This window comes from Ranitomeya imitator, chromosome 3 (assembly GCF_032444005.1).
Source record: "Ranitomeya imitator isolate aRanImi1 chromosome 3, aRanImi1.pri, whole genome shotgun sequence".
NCBI lineage: Eukaryota > Metazoa > Chordata > Amphibia > Anura > Dendrobatidae > Ranitomeya > Ranitomeya imitator.
The window spans coordinates 486051713-486071239 of NC_091284.1; the positions used below are offsets into that span (position 1 = coordinate 486051713).

The 19527-nt window shown below is 42.8% G+C and overlaps 1 protein-coding gene across 3 annotated transcripts in view; it reads left to right on the forward strand.

Moving 5' to 3' along the window:
* The window catches only part of UXS1 (UDP-glucuronate decarboxylase 1), a 145824-nt gene that overhangs the window by 18666 nt on the left and 107631 nt on the right, over positions 1 to 19527 (forward strand). For 2 of the 3 annotated variants that reach the window (XM_069757576.1, XM_069757578.1), the window contains exons 3-4: positions 16149 to 16200; positions 16936 to 16979. In XM_069757576.1, coding sequence (XP_069613677.1) covers positions 16149 to 16200; positions 16936 to 16979 — 96 coding nt within the window. The remainder of the gene's footprint in view (positions 1 to 16148; positions 16201 to 16935; positions 16980 to 19527) is intronic. The other variant, XM_069757577.1, reaches the window with a different exon arrangement.

The following is a 19527-nucleotide window of genomic DNA, read 5'->3' on the forward strand; positions in this document are numbered from 1 at the left end:
TTATGTACAATCCCATGCCAGGGTGAGTTCCTGTTCGGAAAGGTTCTTGATGAACTCCTTAATAAAGCAGGAGAAAGAAGGAAGGGATTCCCTAAACAGTTTCTTCCTTCTTATATGAGAGCGTTTAGGAGACGGCCGTTCAACAGAAGGAGGCCGTATGAACAGCAGAGAAGACCGTTGGGATCCGAAGGAAGCAAAATCGAAAGGTGCCTTATTCAATAACCCCGAGACCTCTAGACGTGGTAGATACCATCAGTAGTATCCCAGTAGGGGGAAGATTGAAATATTTCCATCAACAGTGGGAGCAAATATCTGCAAACCAATGGATCCTTAACATAATCAAAAAAGGACTAAAATTAGAATTCTTCAAATTACCATCAAATACTTTTGTAGTTACATCATTAAAAGCGCCGGAACAACGTAAAGCGCTTCAAATAGAAATTCTGAGCCTTTTGGCTAAGAACGTTCTGATAGAGGTACCAAAAAATCAGGAGAGGAAAGGATTCTATTCTTCTTTGTTTCGAATTCAGAAACCAGATGGTACCTTCCGTACTATAATTAATCTAAAAAGATTAAACTCCTATCTCCGTGATCATACCTTTAAAATGGAATCGATAAGGTCAACTATTAAACTATTGTTCCCTAGGTGCTTTATGGCGGGTCTAGATTTGAAAGATGCGTACTACCATCTTCCCATCTGTGCGGAACACCAACAATATCTCAGAGTAGCGGTACAGCTACAGGGCCGGATCCGTCACTTCCAGTTCACAGCCATGCCATTCGGTCTCTCCATGGCACCTCAGATTTTCACAAAGGTTATGCTCGAGGTGATGGCTTATCTGCGTCATCAAGATACGTTAATTATCCCTTATCTAGATGACTTCCTGATAATTGGTAACTCAGCTTCACAATGTAAAGAACGTCTGACTAATGCCATTTCATCATTACAGGATTTGGGTTGGATTGTGAACTTCAAAAAGTCCAGACTACAGCCAGACACTCTCCAGTCCTTCCTAGGACTAATCCTGGACTCTGTAAGTCAAAGATGTCTCTTGCCAGAAGACAAAAAAATCAGTTATAATTTCTAAAGTGGCTATGGCGAGGTCTAACCCTAGAATGTCCCTCAGAGACGCTATGTCTCTCTTGGGTTCTCTGTCCTCTTGTATTCCGGCGGTTCAGTGGGCCCAATACCATACCAGAACCTTACAACATCAAGTTCTGCAGGTTCAGTCGTATTGCCATGATCAGTTAAATACAAAGATGACCCTGTCTAAAGACGTACTTGGTTCTCTCCTTTGGTGGCTAGATAGAACACATTTATCCAGGGGAGTCTCATGGTCAATAAAATCCTCAAAATTAGTCACTACTGACGCAGGTCCAGAGGGTTGGGGAGCCCATCTGAATCAAGATATAGCTCAAGGCCGCTGGGATTCTAATGAAATTCAGCAGTCCTCTAATTGGAAAGAACTAAGAGCAGTTTACTATGCGTTAAATTTGTTTCTTCCCCAGCTCCGAGGATCTCATATCAGAGTCCTGTCGGACAATACGACGGTTGTCGCGTATTTAAATCATCAAGGAGGAACGCGATCAGGAAGTCTAATGTGTTCAGCGGCAAACATCTTCAACTTGGCAGAAAACAATTTCTTATCACTAACAGCCCTCCACATCAGAGGAGTAGAAAATGTAAAAGCCGACTTCTTAAGTCGCCACACACTCCGTCAAGGAGAGTGGACTCTCAGTCCTCGGATATTCAAGAACATAGTGGACATCTGGGGCCTGCCGCAAATAGATTTATTTGCAACCAAAAACAGACAGGTACCGAGGTTTGCCTCCTTAAATCCAACAGACCATCCAGACATGATAGACTCACTCCAACATCCGTGGGAATACGATCTAGCTTATGCGTTCCCTCCAATGATGCTGATTCCTCTGGTTATCAAAAAGATAAGGGAAGAGAAAGCGAGGGTCATATTGATAGCACCATTTTGGCCAAAGAGGCCTTGGTTCTCATGTCTTCGAGCGATGTCAGTGTGCGATCCCTGGATTCTGCCAATGACCCCAGACCTACTATCTCATTGTCCATTCTATCATCAGCAAGTCAAAAATCTTCGCCTAACGGCGTGGAACTTGAAAGGCAGATACTAACCCTAAGGGGTTTTTCTCAAGAACTTATTAACACGCTGCTGCTGAGTAGAAAGAGGTCTACAACCCTAATATACAGCAGAGTATGGAAAAAATTCCTTACCTTCTATACAAAGCCCTTCTCTAGTAAAGTTCCTATTAAAGCTATCCTAGAGTTCCTACAAAAGGGTCATGAGCTCGGTCTATCAGTTAATACCTTAAGAGTTCAGGTATCTGCTTTAGGAGCCCTCTACAGTGCTAATATAGCAGGTGATAGATGGATAGCTAGATTTATTAGAGCATGTGAACGATCTACTCCGGTTCATGTCCCACGTCTACCACCTTGGGATTTGAATCTCGTTCTAGACGCCTTAACGGGTCCTCCATTTGAGCCTTTAGATACCATCCCTCTAAAAAATGTCACGTACAAGGTAGCTTTATTGATGGCCTTAACGTCAGCCAGACGAGTAGGAGACATCCAAGCCCTCTCCATAGACCCTCCATTCCTAATGACATACCAGGACAGAGTGGTTCTCAAACCAGATCCATCATATCTCCCTAAAGTAGCGACAAAGTATCATAGATCTCAGGAAATTTTCCTACCTTCCTTTTATGATAACCCACTAAATCCAGAGGAAGAGAAGCTACATATGTTGGACGTAAAAAGAGCAGTCCTAAGCTACATAGAGAGAACCCAGTCCTGCAGACAGAGTAGGGCTCTGTTTGTATCTTTTCAGGGTCATCGAAAAGGCCACGGTGTCACGAAAGCTACCTTGTCCCGTTGGATCAGGGAGGCTATCCATCTTGCATACTCATCAAAAGGCAAAGATCCTCCAGAGGGAGTGAAGGCGCATTCAGCTCGGGCTGTGTCATCCTCGTGGGCGGAGAATAAAGACATCTCCATCGAGCTCATATGTAAGGCCGCAACCTGGTCGTCGCCTTCTACCTTCTATAGACATTATAGACTTGATCTGTCTTCCACATCTGACTTGGCATTCGGGAGAGTCGTCCTTAGTACGGTAATCCCACCCAGGTGAAGGTTCTCTGAAAGTCTCTCATAGTGGGTGCTGTCGTGGCGAAGGGTAAAAAGCCGGATTACTTACCGGTAATGCCCTTTTAATGAGCCACGACAGCACCCTGTCACTTCCCACCCTAGTTAAATATATAAATTTTATAAAAAATATTCCACGGGTGAATATAATTTAAATGATTTATGCAATAATGAGCATATATACTAATTTGGACAATGGCGGTTCCTCTTGTACTCTGAAAAACAACTGAGGAGGAGAGGGGGACCGCCCTTTTTATCTCTGTAGGTTTCCTGTTCCTATGGGCGGGTCCCTCTCTCATAGTGGGTGCTGTCGTGGCTCATTAAAAGGGCATTACCGGTAAGTAATCCGGCTTATTAAGAGGATAGTTTCCATTTGAGATTAATTTTCAGGGACAAATAATAATCTTTATTTTTATATAGCGCTAACATATTCCGCAGCGCTGTACATTTTGCACACATTATCATCACTGTCCAGTATGTCTTTGGAATGTGGGAGGAAACCAGAGTACCCGGAGGAAACCCACGCAAACACGGAGAGAACATACAAACTCTTTGCAGATGTTGTGTCCTTGGTGGGATTTGAACCCAGGATTCCAGCGCTGCAAGGCTGCCGTGCTAAACACTGAGCCACCGTGCTGCCCTGGTCATATTTTTTTTTCCAAAAGTGGAAACCACTATACTAATGATTGCTCCACTGTTGATATTTACTCCTTGTTTTCTAAAGGAAGGTCCTCTTTACTTAAAGTGAATCCGCAGTTAGGATTTAATCTTTCTCACCCCCCCAAGCTATTTATATCTGCATGTATCTCTTTCAAAGACTAGTCCAGCAATCCAATCCATTACGGAGATATCAACGTTTGATTTGAAATGCAAATGGCTATCGTAAATCCAAATCCTGTCAATCCAGCTCTACTATTCCTTCCCAGCGCTGCCTCCTGGTTTTTGAGTCTCCTTGCTGTCTGACTTCAGGAAAAGGAGCTTTGAGTCTAGCAGAAGTTGGCATCACTGGGTGAAGAATAGAGCTGGAGTGACAGAGGCTTCAGATCCACAAATAACTTCAGTGTAATTTACATATCAAATCAAACTCTTGATTTTTTTTGTTAAAGGGATGGACTGGTCGTGTAACTGTATTGCTATACTCTTCATTGAAAGGGCTACATGCACATATAAATATTTTGGTGTATGTAATGCTGACAGATTCCCTCTTAAGAGATGTAGGTATACTTCATTTCATTTGACCCAACCTAATGGCTTTTTAAAATAAATAAAAGGTCTTATCTAATATAAATATTTTCTTTATAACCTTTTACACTTGAATACCCCACAAACCCAACAGGTTTAGGATGAGTTCTCTTCTAGGATAAACACATACCGAATGTAGCAATTCCTATATATCACCTTGAGAATTGAAAATCAATTATTATGTGTAATAGATGACATATTGCTGCTAGGTGAGTGAATGGGTAGACCATTCGAAAATTCGGGAAGAACCAAAGAAAACCTCAGTTATGGTCTAAAAGGGGAAATGTAAGAAGCAGTAGATGTTTAGGATAAAAATACCTTTTATTAAGCAAAATGGTAAATGGTAGCACTACAACAAAAATGTACCCACATTTGGAGTATAAAGACAGTAATAAATATGGTAAAAGCATATAATAAAGGCCAAAATAGCAAAGAACAATACACAATGTAATCACGTAAGTATAGCCATAAATGACATCATGTGCAATAAGTAGCCAATGTATACTATAAAACTAAATTAAATAATGGTATGTCCCTGCTGTCTGCACAAAAAGGAAGAATGAATATCTTGCATAAGTGATTTTTCCAAATTATGTACTTGGACGGGGGACACCCTGACGAAGGACAAGTTCTGAAACGTGCGTCGGGGTGTGCGCCCTACTTGGACTGTGGACCACACAGGTATGTGCACTCCCCTTTTCTACATTCATATATTAACGCCTTAATAAACACTAAACATCTATATCGTATAATCTCTCTCTCTCGTATAATCTCTCTCTCTCGTATAATCTCTCTCTCTCGTATAATCTCTCTCTCGTATAATCTCTCTCTCGTATAATCTCTCTCTCGTATAATCTCTCTCTCGTATAATCTCTCTCTCGTATAATCTCTCTCTCGTATAATCTCTCTCTCGTATAATCTCTCTCTCGTATAATCTCTCTCTCGTATAATCTCTCTCTCGTATAATCTCTCTCTCGTATAATCTCTCTCTCGTGGGAAATAAGTATTTGATCCCTTGCTGATTTTGTGAGTTCGCCCACTGACAGACGTGAAACAGTCAGTAATTTTAAGTGTAGGTTAACTTTAACATTGAGAGAGAGTATCAAAAATAAAATCCAGAAAATCACATTGTATAGATTATATAAATCTATTTGCATCATTTTGCAGTGAGAAAGGAGTATTTGATTCATCTGGCAAACAAGACTTAATACTTGGATCATTAAGATTTTGAGTGTCGCTTGGCAACGGAGCTTCAACTCCCTCCATAAGTATTTTATGGGATTAAGGTGTGGAGACTGGCTAGGCCACTCCATGACCTTAATGTGCTTCTTTTTGAGCCACTCCTTTGTTGCCTTGGCTGTATGTTTTGGGTCATTGTTTTGCTGGAAGACCCAGCCACGACCCATTTTTAATGTCCTGGCGGAGGGAAGGAGATTTAGTCAGGATTTTACGGTACATGGCTCTATCCATTTTCCCATTGATGCTGTGAAGTAGTCCTGTGATGTTAGCAGAGAAGCAAAAGCATAATGTTTCCTCCTCCATGCTTGATGGGGGGATGGTGTTTTTTGGGTCATAGGCAGCATTTCTCTTCCTCCAAACATGGCGAGTTGAGTTAATGCCAAAGACTTCAACTTTTCTTATCTGACCACAGCATCTTCTCCCAATCACTCACAGAATCATCCAGGTGTTCATTGGCAAACTTCAGACAGGCCTGCACATGTGCCTTCTTGACAGGTGGACCTTGCGGGTACTGCAGGATTTTAAACCTTTACGGTGTAATGTGTTACCAATGGTTTTATTGGTGACTGTGGTGCCAGCTGCCTTGAGATCATTAACACAAGTTCTCCCCGTGTAGTTTTAGGCTATCTCACCTTCCTCATGATCAAGGATATGCCCCAAGAGGTGAGATTTTGCATGGTGCCCCAGATCGATGTCGATTGACAGTCATTTTGTATTTCTTCTATTTTCTTACTATTGCACCAACAGTTGTCTCCTTCTCACCCACCGTCTTACTTATGGTTTTGTAGCCCATTACAGCTTTGTGCAGGTCTATGATCTTGTTCCTGACATCCTTAGAAAGCTCTTTGGGCTTGTCCATGTTGTAGAGGTTTGTCTGGACAGGAGTCTTTTATAAAGGTGACTATGTAAGACAGCTGTCTTTAATGGAGGTAACGAGTTGATTAGGAGCATCTAACTCAGTGGTTCTCAACCTTTCTCGTGACCCCGCAATACAGTTCATGTTACGGTGGCCCCAAACCAAAAAATAATTTTGGTGGCTACTTCATAACTAATTTTGCTACAGTTATGATTCGGAATGTAAATACCTGATATGCATTATGTATTCTCAAATCAATCATAATTTAAACATAGTGATTAATCACAAAAACAATATTTACGATAATTATATGTTGAGAAATATTTATTACTAATTCCAATAAATAACATTTCACCATGGCATAGCATGGGTTTATATATAACAATTCCAAATAAATAACATTTCACCATGGCATAGCATGGGTTTAAATATAACCGTAATATAACCGTAAACAGTGCAATATTTTGCAACAGTGTGCTGCCAAATTCGGGGAGATGGTTGTGGTTGCTTCTTGCTTACCAATTCAGAAATTCTTAGGGCAGTCTTTGCAAGGGCACAGCGAAGATCGTTTTCCACAACAAGTCTACTTCGGTATTTAGACTTGATTACCAGCAAGCAGGAAAACCCTGTTTAGCAAAGATATGTTGGAAAAGGAAGAAGGCGGCACAGCACAGTCTCGGACAGAATAGGATATAACTGTAAACACTTAATCCAGAATTTTGTCAGTGGCATCGTAGAGAAATCTGTTCTCGCTGCATCATTGTTAATTGGGTCAATGAACTCTTCTTGCGCTCTCTTCTTGCGCTGTCTCCGGAACATCTTCAACTTTCACTGTGAATGGACTTCTGGCAAGTGCAAATGGTGTGTCGGATAGATTAGGAAAGTATGATGAAATTTCATCTGCAAGCATGTGCAAATGTTCTTTCACAGAAGTGATCATCATAATTTTGTCTGGTTCAATGTCATGTTCCTCAAAGAAGGCAGATAATGTAGGAAACATGTAAATGTTATTTTTATCCAATTTATTTTTCCAAAGCTGAAGTTTCATTAATTTGAATGATCTAATTTTTTCGGACAAATCGAGGCACGTTGCCTTTGGTCCTTGCAGTGATAGATTTAAGTAATTCAAGATGACAAAGATGTCCACCAGGTAAGCTATATTCTTCAGCTCCGTTTTATCGCTAAAAAGTGCTTCGAAATTGCGGTCTTGCTTTCTGATTAAAAAATGTCTTCAGTTCATCACGAAGCTCAGATACGTTTTAAAACTTTTTCTGTTGACAACCATCTGACTTCAGTGTGAAATAAGGGTACGTTCACATTTGCGGTTTGCGCCGCAGCGTCGCCGCCGCAACAAAACGCATGCGTCGTGCGGCCCTATCTTTAACATTGGGGCCGCATGTGCATGCGTTGTGTTGCGTTTTGTTGCGTTTTACGCCGCATGCGGCGTTAGGGCGCACCTGTCTGGGCGCGGCAAACGCAACATGTTGCATTTTTCGGGCGGCGCCGACCTTTTAAAAAACGCATGCGTCGTGTCGACCCTATCTTTAATAATGGCGCCGCATGTGCATGCGTTTTGCTGCGTTTTTGTTTGCATTGTGCGTTGCGACGACGCTGCGGCGCACAACGCAAATGTGAACTTAGACTAACAGAGCATTGTTTGGCGCATCTAGCTCGTTGCACAGTTGCCGACTGTTTAAGGCGCTCGACTTAACAAAATTAACGCTTTTCATTAGTACTTGTAAATCTTGTGGCAGTGTCTTCGTCGCTAATATTTGGCGATTGCTTTTGGCGATTCATTTTGTACCAAACGTTGAAATCCTTGGCGACATCCTAGCAAAGCAGTAGCACCATCTGTACAAACACCGCAAACCTTTCCCCAGGAGATGTTATGCGCTTTTAGAAAAGAACCAACTGCGTCAAAAACATCATGTGCAGTTGTTGTTGTTTCAAGCGGTTTGCAAAAAAGAAACTAGTCTTTAAAGTCGCCATCATTAATATACCTCGCGTAAACTAATAACTGCACAGTTTGCCACGTCTGTAGATTCATCAAGCTGGATACTGAATATTGGTAGTGGTGCAGGTTTAATTTCCTGGATCACCTGATAAAGAATATCGGCAGACATGTCCTCTATTCTTCTGCGGACAGTGTCGTTAGATAAGGAAATTGCATTCAATTTCTGAACATATTTATTTCCAATCATCACGCGAACGATGTCTTTTGCAGCTGGCAACAGTAAATCCTCAGCAATGGTGTGAGGTTTCATAGCTCTGGCGATTGAGTGCCACCAAATGACGCTTCAACAGCTGCAACATTGTGTTTGTGGTACTGGCCACCAGTGTCAAATCTGGATTTCTTGAGTCCATCAGCTTTGCTTCTAAAATAGTCGATATCATTGCCAGCAAAGCTTGGATGCTTGCTATTAAAATGGCGTTTTAGTTTGTTCGGCTTCATAGATTCAGCTAAGAGAACTTCACAACAAATGACACATTGTGGTTTCTCAATTCCTGCTGCAATTATTGAGGTAAAACCATACTGCAAGAAATCCTCAGTGTATTTTCTTTTCCTAATATTCTTGTCTACACGATCCATTGGTATGAGACGGTTTGCTAAAGAAAAAATAAGATGGTTGCGTCTAAATAGTTTGTTAAAGTTTCCTATTATTTACTATTCCCTGTGTTTTCTATTACACACCTGTTACTATGACCACGGGGCCGTATTCACATCCGCCACCCCCAATAGACTTCTATAGGAGGCAGATCTTTTACACTGCAGAATTCGCACCGGAGATTCCTCAGTGTGAGGCCGCTTTCAGTCTATTGGGGGTGGCGGATTCCACCTTTGGCATTTTTCTGCTCTAGGAAAAGTTCTAGCCTGGAAAAAATTAAGCAACATGCTCTATATTTGAGCGGAATCTGCTGCGGCCTCCCATTGACTTAAATTGGAGAGGAAGAAATGTCGGAAATCTCCGCCTCTTATTGAAATCAATAGGAGGCTGCGGCGGATTGTGTGGTAACCCGAGATTCTCGGGAGCTCTCTTCCACCAAATCCGCCGCACAATGAAATCAGTAGGAGGCGGATTCAATTCCGGAAACCGCTGATTTCTTCAATTTCCTCATTCAGAATATGGGAAAATAGTGGGAGATAATTATACATTGGGGAACAGTGTGAACTACATCTTATAGTGGTAAGACCGATGTAGTTCACACTGTGTAAATGTATGGTGCTTTGTGTAAGTGTAAGGTGCTTTGTGTACTGTGTAATGATTATACACAAAGCACCTTACACTTACACAGTATTGTGTGTATGGTGTGTGTACTGTTTTTACATTATTAACCTTTTTTACACCAGCAGGCTGTCTCGCAGGCTCTTCTCTCCGCCTCCTAGGCTTCTGTCCTCCGCTTGCTGCGTCCGTCCACTGATGATGTTAGCAAGCGCCAGACACACGTAATGCGCTGCTATGGATGAGCAGGCGCGCTGCTATGGACTGTGGAGCGTTCCCCTCGCTTCCCCCACCCCTTAGGCCCCGGACGGATGATGCAATCACGTCTGCGCAGGCATTCAGTTTGGAACGCACGTCCATAACTTCGTGCGTTCCAGCTGATAAGTGCTTCTGCAGACGGTAGCGTGGCTTATCAGTGGCCAAAGCCATCGGAAATATGTATTTTCCAATGGCTTTAGGCGACCCCTGTGTTTTGGTCGTTCAACCCCCACCTGGGTCGCGACCCACAGGTTGAGAACCACTGGTCTGTAGAAACCAGAACGCTTAATGGTTGGTAGGGGATCAAATACTTATTTCTCACAGCAAAATGATATAATATAATTTATACAATGTGATTTTCTGGATTTTATTTTTGATATTCTATCTCTCAATGTTAAAATTAACCTACCCTTAAAATTATAGACTGTTCATGTCTTTGTCAGTGGGCAAACTTACAAAATCAGCAAGGGATTGAATACTTGTTTTACCCACTGTATATCTTATAATCTATTTTTATCATTTTCACTTTCTATAATCCTCTTCCTTTTTGGTTGGTACTACATGCCACAGCTATATACCATTTGTTTGCATCAGTAAATTTGGGAAAATCCCTTATGCAGGATATTCATTCTTCCCCTTTTATGCCAACAGCAGGGACACACCATTAATGTAGTTTTATTGTATACATTGGCTATTTATTGCCCATGGTGTCATTTCTGGCTATACTTGCGTGATTATATTTGGTATTGTTCTTTGATATTGTGGTTCGTTGTTTCCCTTTATTATATGCTTTTACCATTATATTACTGTCTTTGTATTCCAAGTGCGGGCACGTTTTTGTTGTAGTGCTGCCATTTTGCTTAATAAAAGTATTTTTATCCTAAACATGTCCTGCTTCTTATGTTTCCCTTTTAAACTATAAGTTCAATGTTTCTTTGAGTCCTGTTCTAGAAAGTGCAGGAAATGTAACCCTGCGTCAGGTGCAATAGGCCTGACAGGCGCAATAGGCCTGACAGGCACAGCTCACATGTTTGTTTCCTTTTTCTGTTTGAGGGTGGTTGTGAAATTTAGACGCTTTTGTTTTATTACTATTATGGTTAACCCCTTTCTGCCATTGGACGTACTATTCCGTCTATGTGGGGTGGGCCTTACTTCCCAAGGACGGAATAGTACGTCCAGTGCTATCGCAGCTGACATCCGGCACTATGTGCCAGGAGCGGTCACGGACAGCTCCCGGCACATTAACCCCAGGCACACCGCGATCATGTGTGCCGGCGGTATAGGGAAGCATCGCGCAGGGAGGGGGCTCCCTGCGGGCTTCCCTGAGACCCCCACAGCAACGCGATGTGATTGCGTTGCTGCGAGGGTCTCTTACCTCTCCTCCCTGCAGCAGGCCCGGATCCAAAATGTCCGCGGCATCCGGATCCTGCAGGGAGGGAGGTGGCTTACCAAGTGCCTGCTCAGAGCAGGTGCTTGGTAAGCCTGCAGTGCTGTAAGTCAGATCGCTGATCTGACAGTGCTGTGCAAACTGTTAGATCAGCGATCTGTGATGTCCCTCCCTGGGACAAAGTAAAAAAATTAAAAAAAAAAAAAATTTCCACATGTGTTAAAAAAAAAAAAAATAATAATAATCCCATAAATACATTTCTTTTTCTAAATAAAAAAAACAAAAACATAAAAGTACACATATTTAGCATCGCTGCGTCCGTAACGACCCAACCTTTAAAACTGTCCCACTAGTTAACCCCTTCAGTAAACACCATAAGAAAAAAGAGGCAAAAAACGCTTTATCATACCGCTGAACAAAAAGTGGAATAACGTGATCAAAAAGACAGATATAAATAACCATGGTACCGCTGAAAACGTCATCTTGTCCCGCAAAAAACGAGCCGCCATACTGCATCATCAGCAAAAAAAATAAGTTATAGTCCTCAGAATAAAGCGATGCAAAAATAATTTTTTCTATAAAATAGTTTTTATCATATAAAAGCGCCAAAACATAAAAAAAATGATATAAATGAGGTATCGCTGTAATCGTACTGACCCGAAGAATAAAACTGCTTTATCAATTTTACCAAACGCGGAACGGTATAAACGCCTCCCCCAAAGGAAATTCATGAATAGCTGGTTTTTGGTCATTCTGCTTCACAAAAATCAGAATAAAAAGCGATCAAAAAATGTCACGTGCCCGAAAATGTTACCAATACAAACGTCAACTCGTCCCGCAAAAAACAAGACCTCACATGACTCTGTGGACCAAAATCTGGAAAAATTATAGCTCTCAAAATGTGGTAACGCAAAAAATATTTTTTGCAATAAAGTGTCTGTGTGTGACGGCTGCCAATCATAAAAATCTGCTAAAAAACCCGCTATAAAAGTAAATCAAACCCCCGTTCATCACCCCCTTAGTTAGGGAAAAATTAAAAAATTAAAAAAAAGGAATTTATTTCCATTTTCCCAATAGGGCTAGGGTTAAGGCTACAGTTAGGGTACCGTTACACTATACGATTTACCAACGATCAAGACCAGCGATACGACCTGGCCGTGATCGTTGGTAAATCGTTGTGTGGTCTCTGGAGAGCTGTCACACAGACCGCTCTCCAGCGACCAACGATGCCGAGGTCCCCGGGTAACCAGGGTAAACATCGGGTTACTAAGCGCAGGGCCGCGCTTAGTAATCCGATGTTTACCCTGGTTACCAGCGTCAAAAAAAACAAACACTACATACTTACATTCCGGTGTCTGTCCCTTGCCGTCTGCTTCCCGCACTGACTGACTGCCGACCGTAAAGTGAAAGCACAGCACAGCGCGCTGTGCTCTGCTTTCACTTTACGGCAGTCAGTCAGTGCGGGAAGCAGATGGCAAGGGACCTGACGGACACCGGAATGTACGTATGTACGGGTTTTTTTTCTTTTACATTTACGATGGTAACCAGGATAAACATCGGGTTACTAAGCGCGGCCCTGTGCTTAGTAACCCGATGTTTACCCTGGTTACAAGCGAACGCATCGCTGGATCGGTGTCACACACACCGATCCAGCGATGACAGCGGGAGATCCGGCGACGAAAGAATGTTCCAAACGATCTGCTACGACGTACGATTCTCAGCAGGGTCCCTGATCGCTGCTGCGTGTCAGACACAGCGATATCGTATGGATATCGCTGGAACGTCACGAATCGTACCGTCGTAGCGATCAAAATGGCACTGTGTGACGGTACCCTTAGGGTTGGGGCTAAAGTTAGGGTTTGGATTACATTTACGGTTGGGAATAGGGTTGGGATTAGGGTTAGGGGTGTGTCTGGGTTAGAGGTGTGGTTAGGGTTACCGTTGGGATTAGGGTTAGGGGTGTATTTGAATTAGGGTTTCAGTTATAATTGGGGGGTTTCCACTGTTTAGGCACATCAGGGGCTCTCCAAACGCGACATGGCGTCCGATCTCCATTCCAGCCAATTCTGCGTTGAAAAAGTAAAACACTGCTCCTTCCCTTCCGAGCTCTCCCGTGCGCCCAAATGGTGGTTCCCCCCCAAATATGGGGTATCGGCGTACTCAGGACAAATTGGACAAAAACGTTTGGGGTCCAATTTCTCCTGTTACCCTTGGGAAAATACAAAACTGGGGGCTAAAAAATAATTTTTGTGGGGAAAAAAAGATTTTTTATTTTCACGGCTCTGTTTATAAACTGTAGTGAAACACTAGGCGGTTCAAAGCTCTCACATCACATCCAGATTAGTTCCTTAGGGGGTCTACTTTCCAATATGGGGTCACTTGTGGGGGATTTCTACTGTTTAGGTACATTAGGGGCTCTGCAAACGCAATGTGACGCCTACAGACCATTCCATCTAAGTCTGCATTCCAAATGGCGCTCCTTCCCTTCCGAGCCCTCCCATGCGCCCAAACGGTGGTTCCCCCCCAAATATGGGGTATCAGCGTACTCAGGACAAATTGGACAACAACTTTTGGGGTCCAATTTCTCCTTTTACCCTTGGGAAAATAAAAAATTGGGGGCGAAAAGATAATTTTTCTGAAAAAAAATGATTTTTTATTTTTACGGTTCTGCATTATAAACTTCTGTGAAGCACTTGGTGGGTCAAAGTGCTCACCACACCTCTAGATAAGTTCCTTAGGGGGTCTACTTTCCAAAATGGTGTCACTTGTGGGGGGTTTCAATGTTTAGGCACATCAGTGGCTCTCCAAACGTAACATGGCGTCCCATCTCAATTCCTGTCACTTTTGCATTGAAAAGTCAAACGGCACTCCTTCCCTTCCGAGCTCTCCCATGCGCCCAAACAGTGGTTTACCCCCACATATGGGGTATCAGCGTACTCGGGACAAATTGTACAACTTCTGGGGTCCATTTTCTCCTGTTACCCTTGGTAAAATAAAACAAATTGGAGCTGAAGTAAATTTTTTGTGAAAAAAAAAAAAGTTAATGTTCATTTTTATTTAAACACTAGATGGTGGCCCGATTCTATCACATCGGGTATTCTAGAATATTCTTGTCCACGTAGTAAATTGCCCGGCCACGTAGTAAATTGCCCGGCCACGTAGTATATAGCAGAGCCACGTAGTACGGTATGTTGCCCAGCCACATAGTATGTAGCAGAGCCACGTAGTATATTGCCCAGTCACGTAGTATATTGGCAAGCACAGAGCCACGTAGCATAGAGACTTAAAAAAAAAAATAAACATATACTCACCTATAGCCCGTTGAAGTCCTGCTATACTTACCATCCGCCGCCTTTCCCGCTTCTCGGCACGCTCCTGGGATCGCTCCATTGCAAGCGGCAGCTTGCGGTCCCATGGCTGGTGAGAGCAGGACCTATGATGATGTCGCGGTCACATGACCGTGACGTCACGGCAGGTCCTTGTCGCACACCAGCCCTGGGACGGGACCGGAAGCTGCCGCTTGCAATGGAGCGGTCCCGGGAGCGTGGCGAAGAGCGAGAAAGGCGGCGGAGGGTGAGTATAGCAGGTTTTTTTTTTTTTTTTTAAATTATTTTTAACATGACATATTTTTACTATTGATGCTGCATGGGCAGCATCAATAGTAAATAGTTGGGGACACACAGGGTTAATAGCAGCGGTAACGGAGTGCGTTACACTGCGGGCCGTTACTGCTGCCATTAACCCTGTGTGAGCGGAGGGGATTACGGAGCGGGCGCCGGGCAGTGAGTGCAGCGGAGTAGGGGAGGGACTAATCGGACTGTGGCCGTCGCTGATTGGTCACGGCAGCCATGACAGGCAGCTGCTGAGACCAATCAGCGAATGAATAACCGTGACAGAAGGACAGACAGACAGACGGAAGTGCCCCTTAGACAATTATGTATATAGATTCCAAAAATTCCTGTGAAACACCTGAAGGGTTAATAAACTTCTTGAATGTGGTTTTGAGCACCTTGAGGGGTGCAGTTTTTAGAATGGTGTCACACTTATTTTCTATCATATAGACCCCTCAGTGACTTCAAATGTGATGTGGTCTCTAAAAAAAATGGTGTTGTAAAAATGAGAAATTGCTGGTCAACTTTTAACCCTTATAACTCCCTAACAAAAAAAAATGTGGGTTCCAAAATTGTGCTGATGTAAAGTAGACATGTGGAAAATGTTACTTAAGTATTTTGTGTTATATATATCTCTGTGATTTAATTGCATAAAAATTCAAAGTTGGAAAATTGCGAAAATTTTCGCCAAATTTCCGTTTTTTTCACAAATAAATGCAGGTAATGTCAAAGAAATGTTACCACTATCATGAAGTACAATATGTCACGAGAAAACAATGTCAGAATCACCGGGATCCGTTGAAGCCTTCCAGAGTTATAACCTCATAAAGGGACAGTGGTCAGAATTGTAAAAATTGGCCCGGTCATTAACGTGCAAACCACCCTTGGGGGGTAAAGGGGTTAAATGACTATTTTTGCATTGGCTTTTGTATTTTTTTTTTTTTTTTAATTCATCCCTATGAAGGTCACTGATTACTTGTAGATCCCTGAAATTGATAACTAGATATTATAGGCGATTTTCTAACCTGTGCCTGTCTGGTGTGTTGATCACAAACTCTTGGTTAAACTTGTTTCACCAAAAACCGGATAAGTAAGTGTTGTATAGAGATGGCCTCATTCTTCAGATATAATTGTCCTGACCTACCTACTTTTTTCTTCTCAGCAGGTCAATCCAGGAGATCGGGGAGCAGAAAATGGAAAACAAAATAGAAGAGGTCCGTTCAATTATTTCCCGTGCCTTACACAGCATTAATTGCACCAATGTTCCGTCTTGAATTGCCTGCCAATTCCATCATGTTATTTCATTTGAAATGTCAGCACTATGTGATGGGACCCAGCGCTCCTCACCAAGGTTGACCTTCTAATTAAAGATTTTTTTTTCCATAAAACCACCTATTTCAAGAACAGCTGTTCTGGAGTGAGGAGTTAATATATTTTGGCTGTTTGTTCTCTGGATTGTTTACTGTTCTAGATTTCTCAGTCTTTTACATAATTGTATTAGCTATTGATGCCACAATTAAACAGGATTAGTTAAAAATGTCTAAGTGCCCCCTCCTCAAAAAAAAACAAAAAAACCCAGAGCGCACAATTTTGAATATAATTGACTATTGAATTGGAAGCCATATTTTCCATTATGTACCTAATAATTAGAACAGCTATTCAGGACAGTGTTAGTGTTTTCCTATCGTTATTGCAAAACAGAGGCTCCAGAGACTTGGATGATTTCTGCCCAAATTGCAATGCATAACCGAGTCTTCTCAAAAAGTAAATCTGGATCTGTCCAGCTTCAGTGCCCCCTCTACAGGCAATTTTCGAGAGCAACAGAACTAGCCGGTGATCCGCAGAAGGCAGGGAAGCTGTGCGCTCATGAAGAAAGAACATGAAAAAAAACACTGACACATACCAAACCTTTTATTTTCCGATCTAATTCCAGTATTCTTTTTATACAGGTGATTGCTCCACTTAGAGAAAAAATAAGAAATTTGGAAAAAAGGTAAGCCTTCTGTAATGTTGCATCACTGTAGAGGTTTGTAATCATGTGACTGATTCCACCTGCAGACTTTCCACAGTGGAAAATCTCCAGTGACAAAAATTGCACCAAGTCATGTATGGTGTAAAGTTTCTCCCAATGTGGTTACAGAAATTATAGATCTACGAGCTGCCTATCTATAATTTCCATCTACAAACAGGAGGTTTTGTTGAACCACTGTACATCAAACTGAAAAGTATGACCGCACATATACAGTATATCGGAGGAAGAAGTATCAATTGACTACTGTACATAGCGTCCCCTTTCTGCACATATGTACAGAAGCAATTAAGCATATGCTTGGTCCAAGCTCTTCTATATGCATGTGCAAGCAGGAAAAGCTATGGACACCACTCTTGCTGTCATCAACATATTGGTTTGTAATCGCGATGTTCCCAATATGTTCCAGTGAACAAAACCACAGCTCCACCATCTTTCATAGTGTAATCATCATGCAGTGCACTGATGAAGGTATATCTGATGGGTGCATTTTATAGTTATGATTTCTCTGGTGCTGCTCCGGAATTACCTGTTTTTTTTGGCACGGGGTAGTCACATTTTTGCTGGTTGCCATTGGAAAAAGACAAGTGTTGTCAGACCAAAGTCTAAGGTTAAAATGGCACGATGCGTTTTGGTGAATTTATGATGCTGTGTATTTTTGCTCTTACAATGTAGTTCAGGAGCGTTCTTACTTTATGAATCAAATTATTGTATAGTGCCTGGTGTTAAAATTGCCCCTAAAATGAGCATTATATAGAACAGTGGTGGGGAATTTTTTTTTTTTTTTTTTTAATTTATAATTTTTCCTGCCAAGGGCCATTTTGATGCTTATACCATCCCTAGGGGGGCCATAACTCCTCCCACAAAGTACGTCCAAACGTTAACACTATTGTCAGCATGCGCCTCAGAGCTCAGTAGTGAACTGTGTGCCCATGCTGACGGAGCAAGAAAAAAAAATAATGGGCCAGCGGCCATCAAAATACAAGCGCTGCGGTCCCCTGGAATTTTGTCCAGGGGCCGGATATAAGGTGATTGAGGGATATAAATGGCCTGTGGGTCTGAGGTTCCCCCCACCCCTGATATAGACATTGATCCAGTGGATAATACTGAAACTAAATGGCAGAACTGTATGGGTATGTGCACACGTTGTGGATTCTCTGCGGATCCGCAGCGTTTTTTACCGTGCAGAAACGCTGCAGATCCGCAATTGATTTACAGTACAATGTAAATCAATGAGAAAAATAAAAGCTGTGCACACGTTGCGGGAAATCCGTTGCGGAAACGCTGCGGTTTAAAAGAAGGAGCATGTCACTTCTTTTTTGCGGATCTGCAGCGTTTCTGTACCCATTCCATTATAGAAATCCGCAGGGGTAAAAAAACGCAGCAAATCTGCAAAAAAAAACCGCAGCAACAACGCACAATAAACGCGACAAACCCACCGCTGCATTTTCTGCCAGGAGAGGCAGAATCCGCACCAGAAATTCCTAAGCCTAATCCGCAACATGTGCAAATAGCCTTAGAGAAACACTGGAATACAAGGCTAAATTCAGACGTTCAGTATTTGGTGAGTTTTCTTTACTTCAGTATTTTTAAGCCAAAACCAGAAGTGAAACAGAGGAAAAGTGTAATAGAAACACGTCACCATTTCCATGTTTATCACCCTCTCCTGGCTTTTGCGCACAAATACTGTGGTAAAACTACCCCATATACCGAGCGTGGCCTAAGGGTACCGTCACACTAAGCGACGCTGCAGCGATACCGACAACTATGTCGATCGCTGCAGCGTCGCTGTTTGGTCGCTGGAGAGCTGTCACACAGACAGCTCTCCAGCGACCAACGATCCCGAGGTCCCCGGTAACCAGGGTAAACATCGGGTTACTAAGTGCAGGGCCGCGCTTAGTAACCCAATGTTTACCCTGGTTACCAGCGTAAACGTTAAAAAAACAAACACTACATACTTACCTTCAGCTGTCTGTCCTCCGGCGCTCTGCTTTCCTCTGCACTGTCAGCGCCGGTCAGCCGTAAAGCAGAGCGGTGACGTCACTGCTCTGCTTTCCTGCTGGCCGGCGCTGACAAAGGATGCAGGAGGAGTGCAGAGAAGCAGAGCGCCGGGGACAGACAGCTGAAGGTAAGTATGTAGTGTTTGTTTTTTTAACGTTTACGGCCTTGTGCTTAGTAACCCGATGTTTACCCTGGTTACCAGTGAAGACATCGCTGAATCTGCGTCACACACGCCGATTCAGCGATGTCAGCGGGAGAAAGAAAGTTTCAAACGATCTGCTACGACGTACGATTCTCAGCGGTGTCCCTGATCGCAGTAGCGTGTCAGACACAGCGAGATCGTAACGATATCGCTGGAACGTCACGGATCGTGCCGTCCTAGCGATCAAAGTGCCACTGTGTGACGGTACCCTAATACAGGGGAGAATTATGGCTTGCTGTAAGGCTACGTTCACATTTGTGTTGTGCGCCGCTGCGTCGGCGATGCAACGCACAACTCAAATAAAAACGC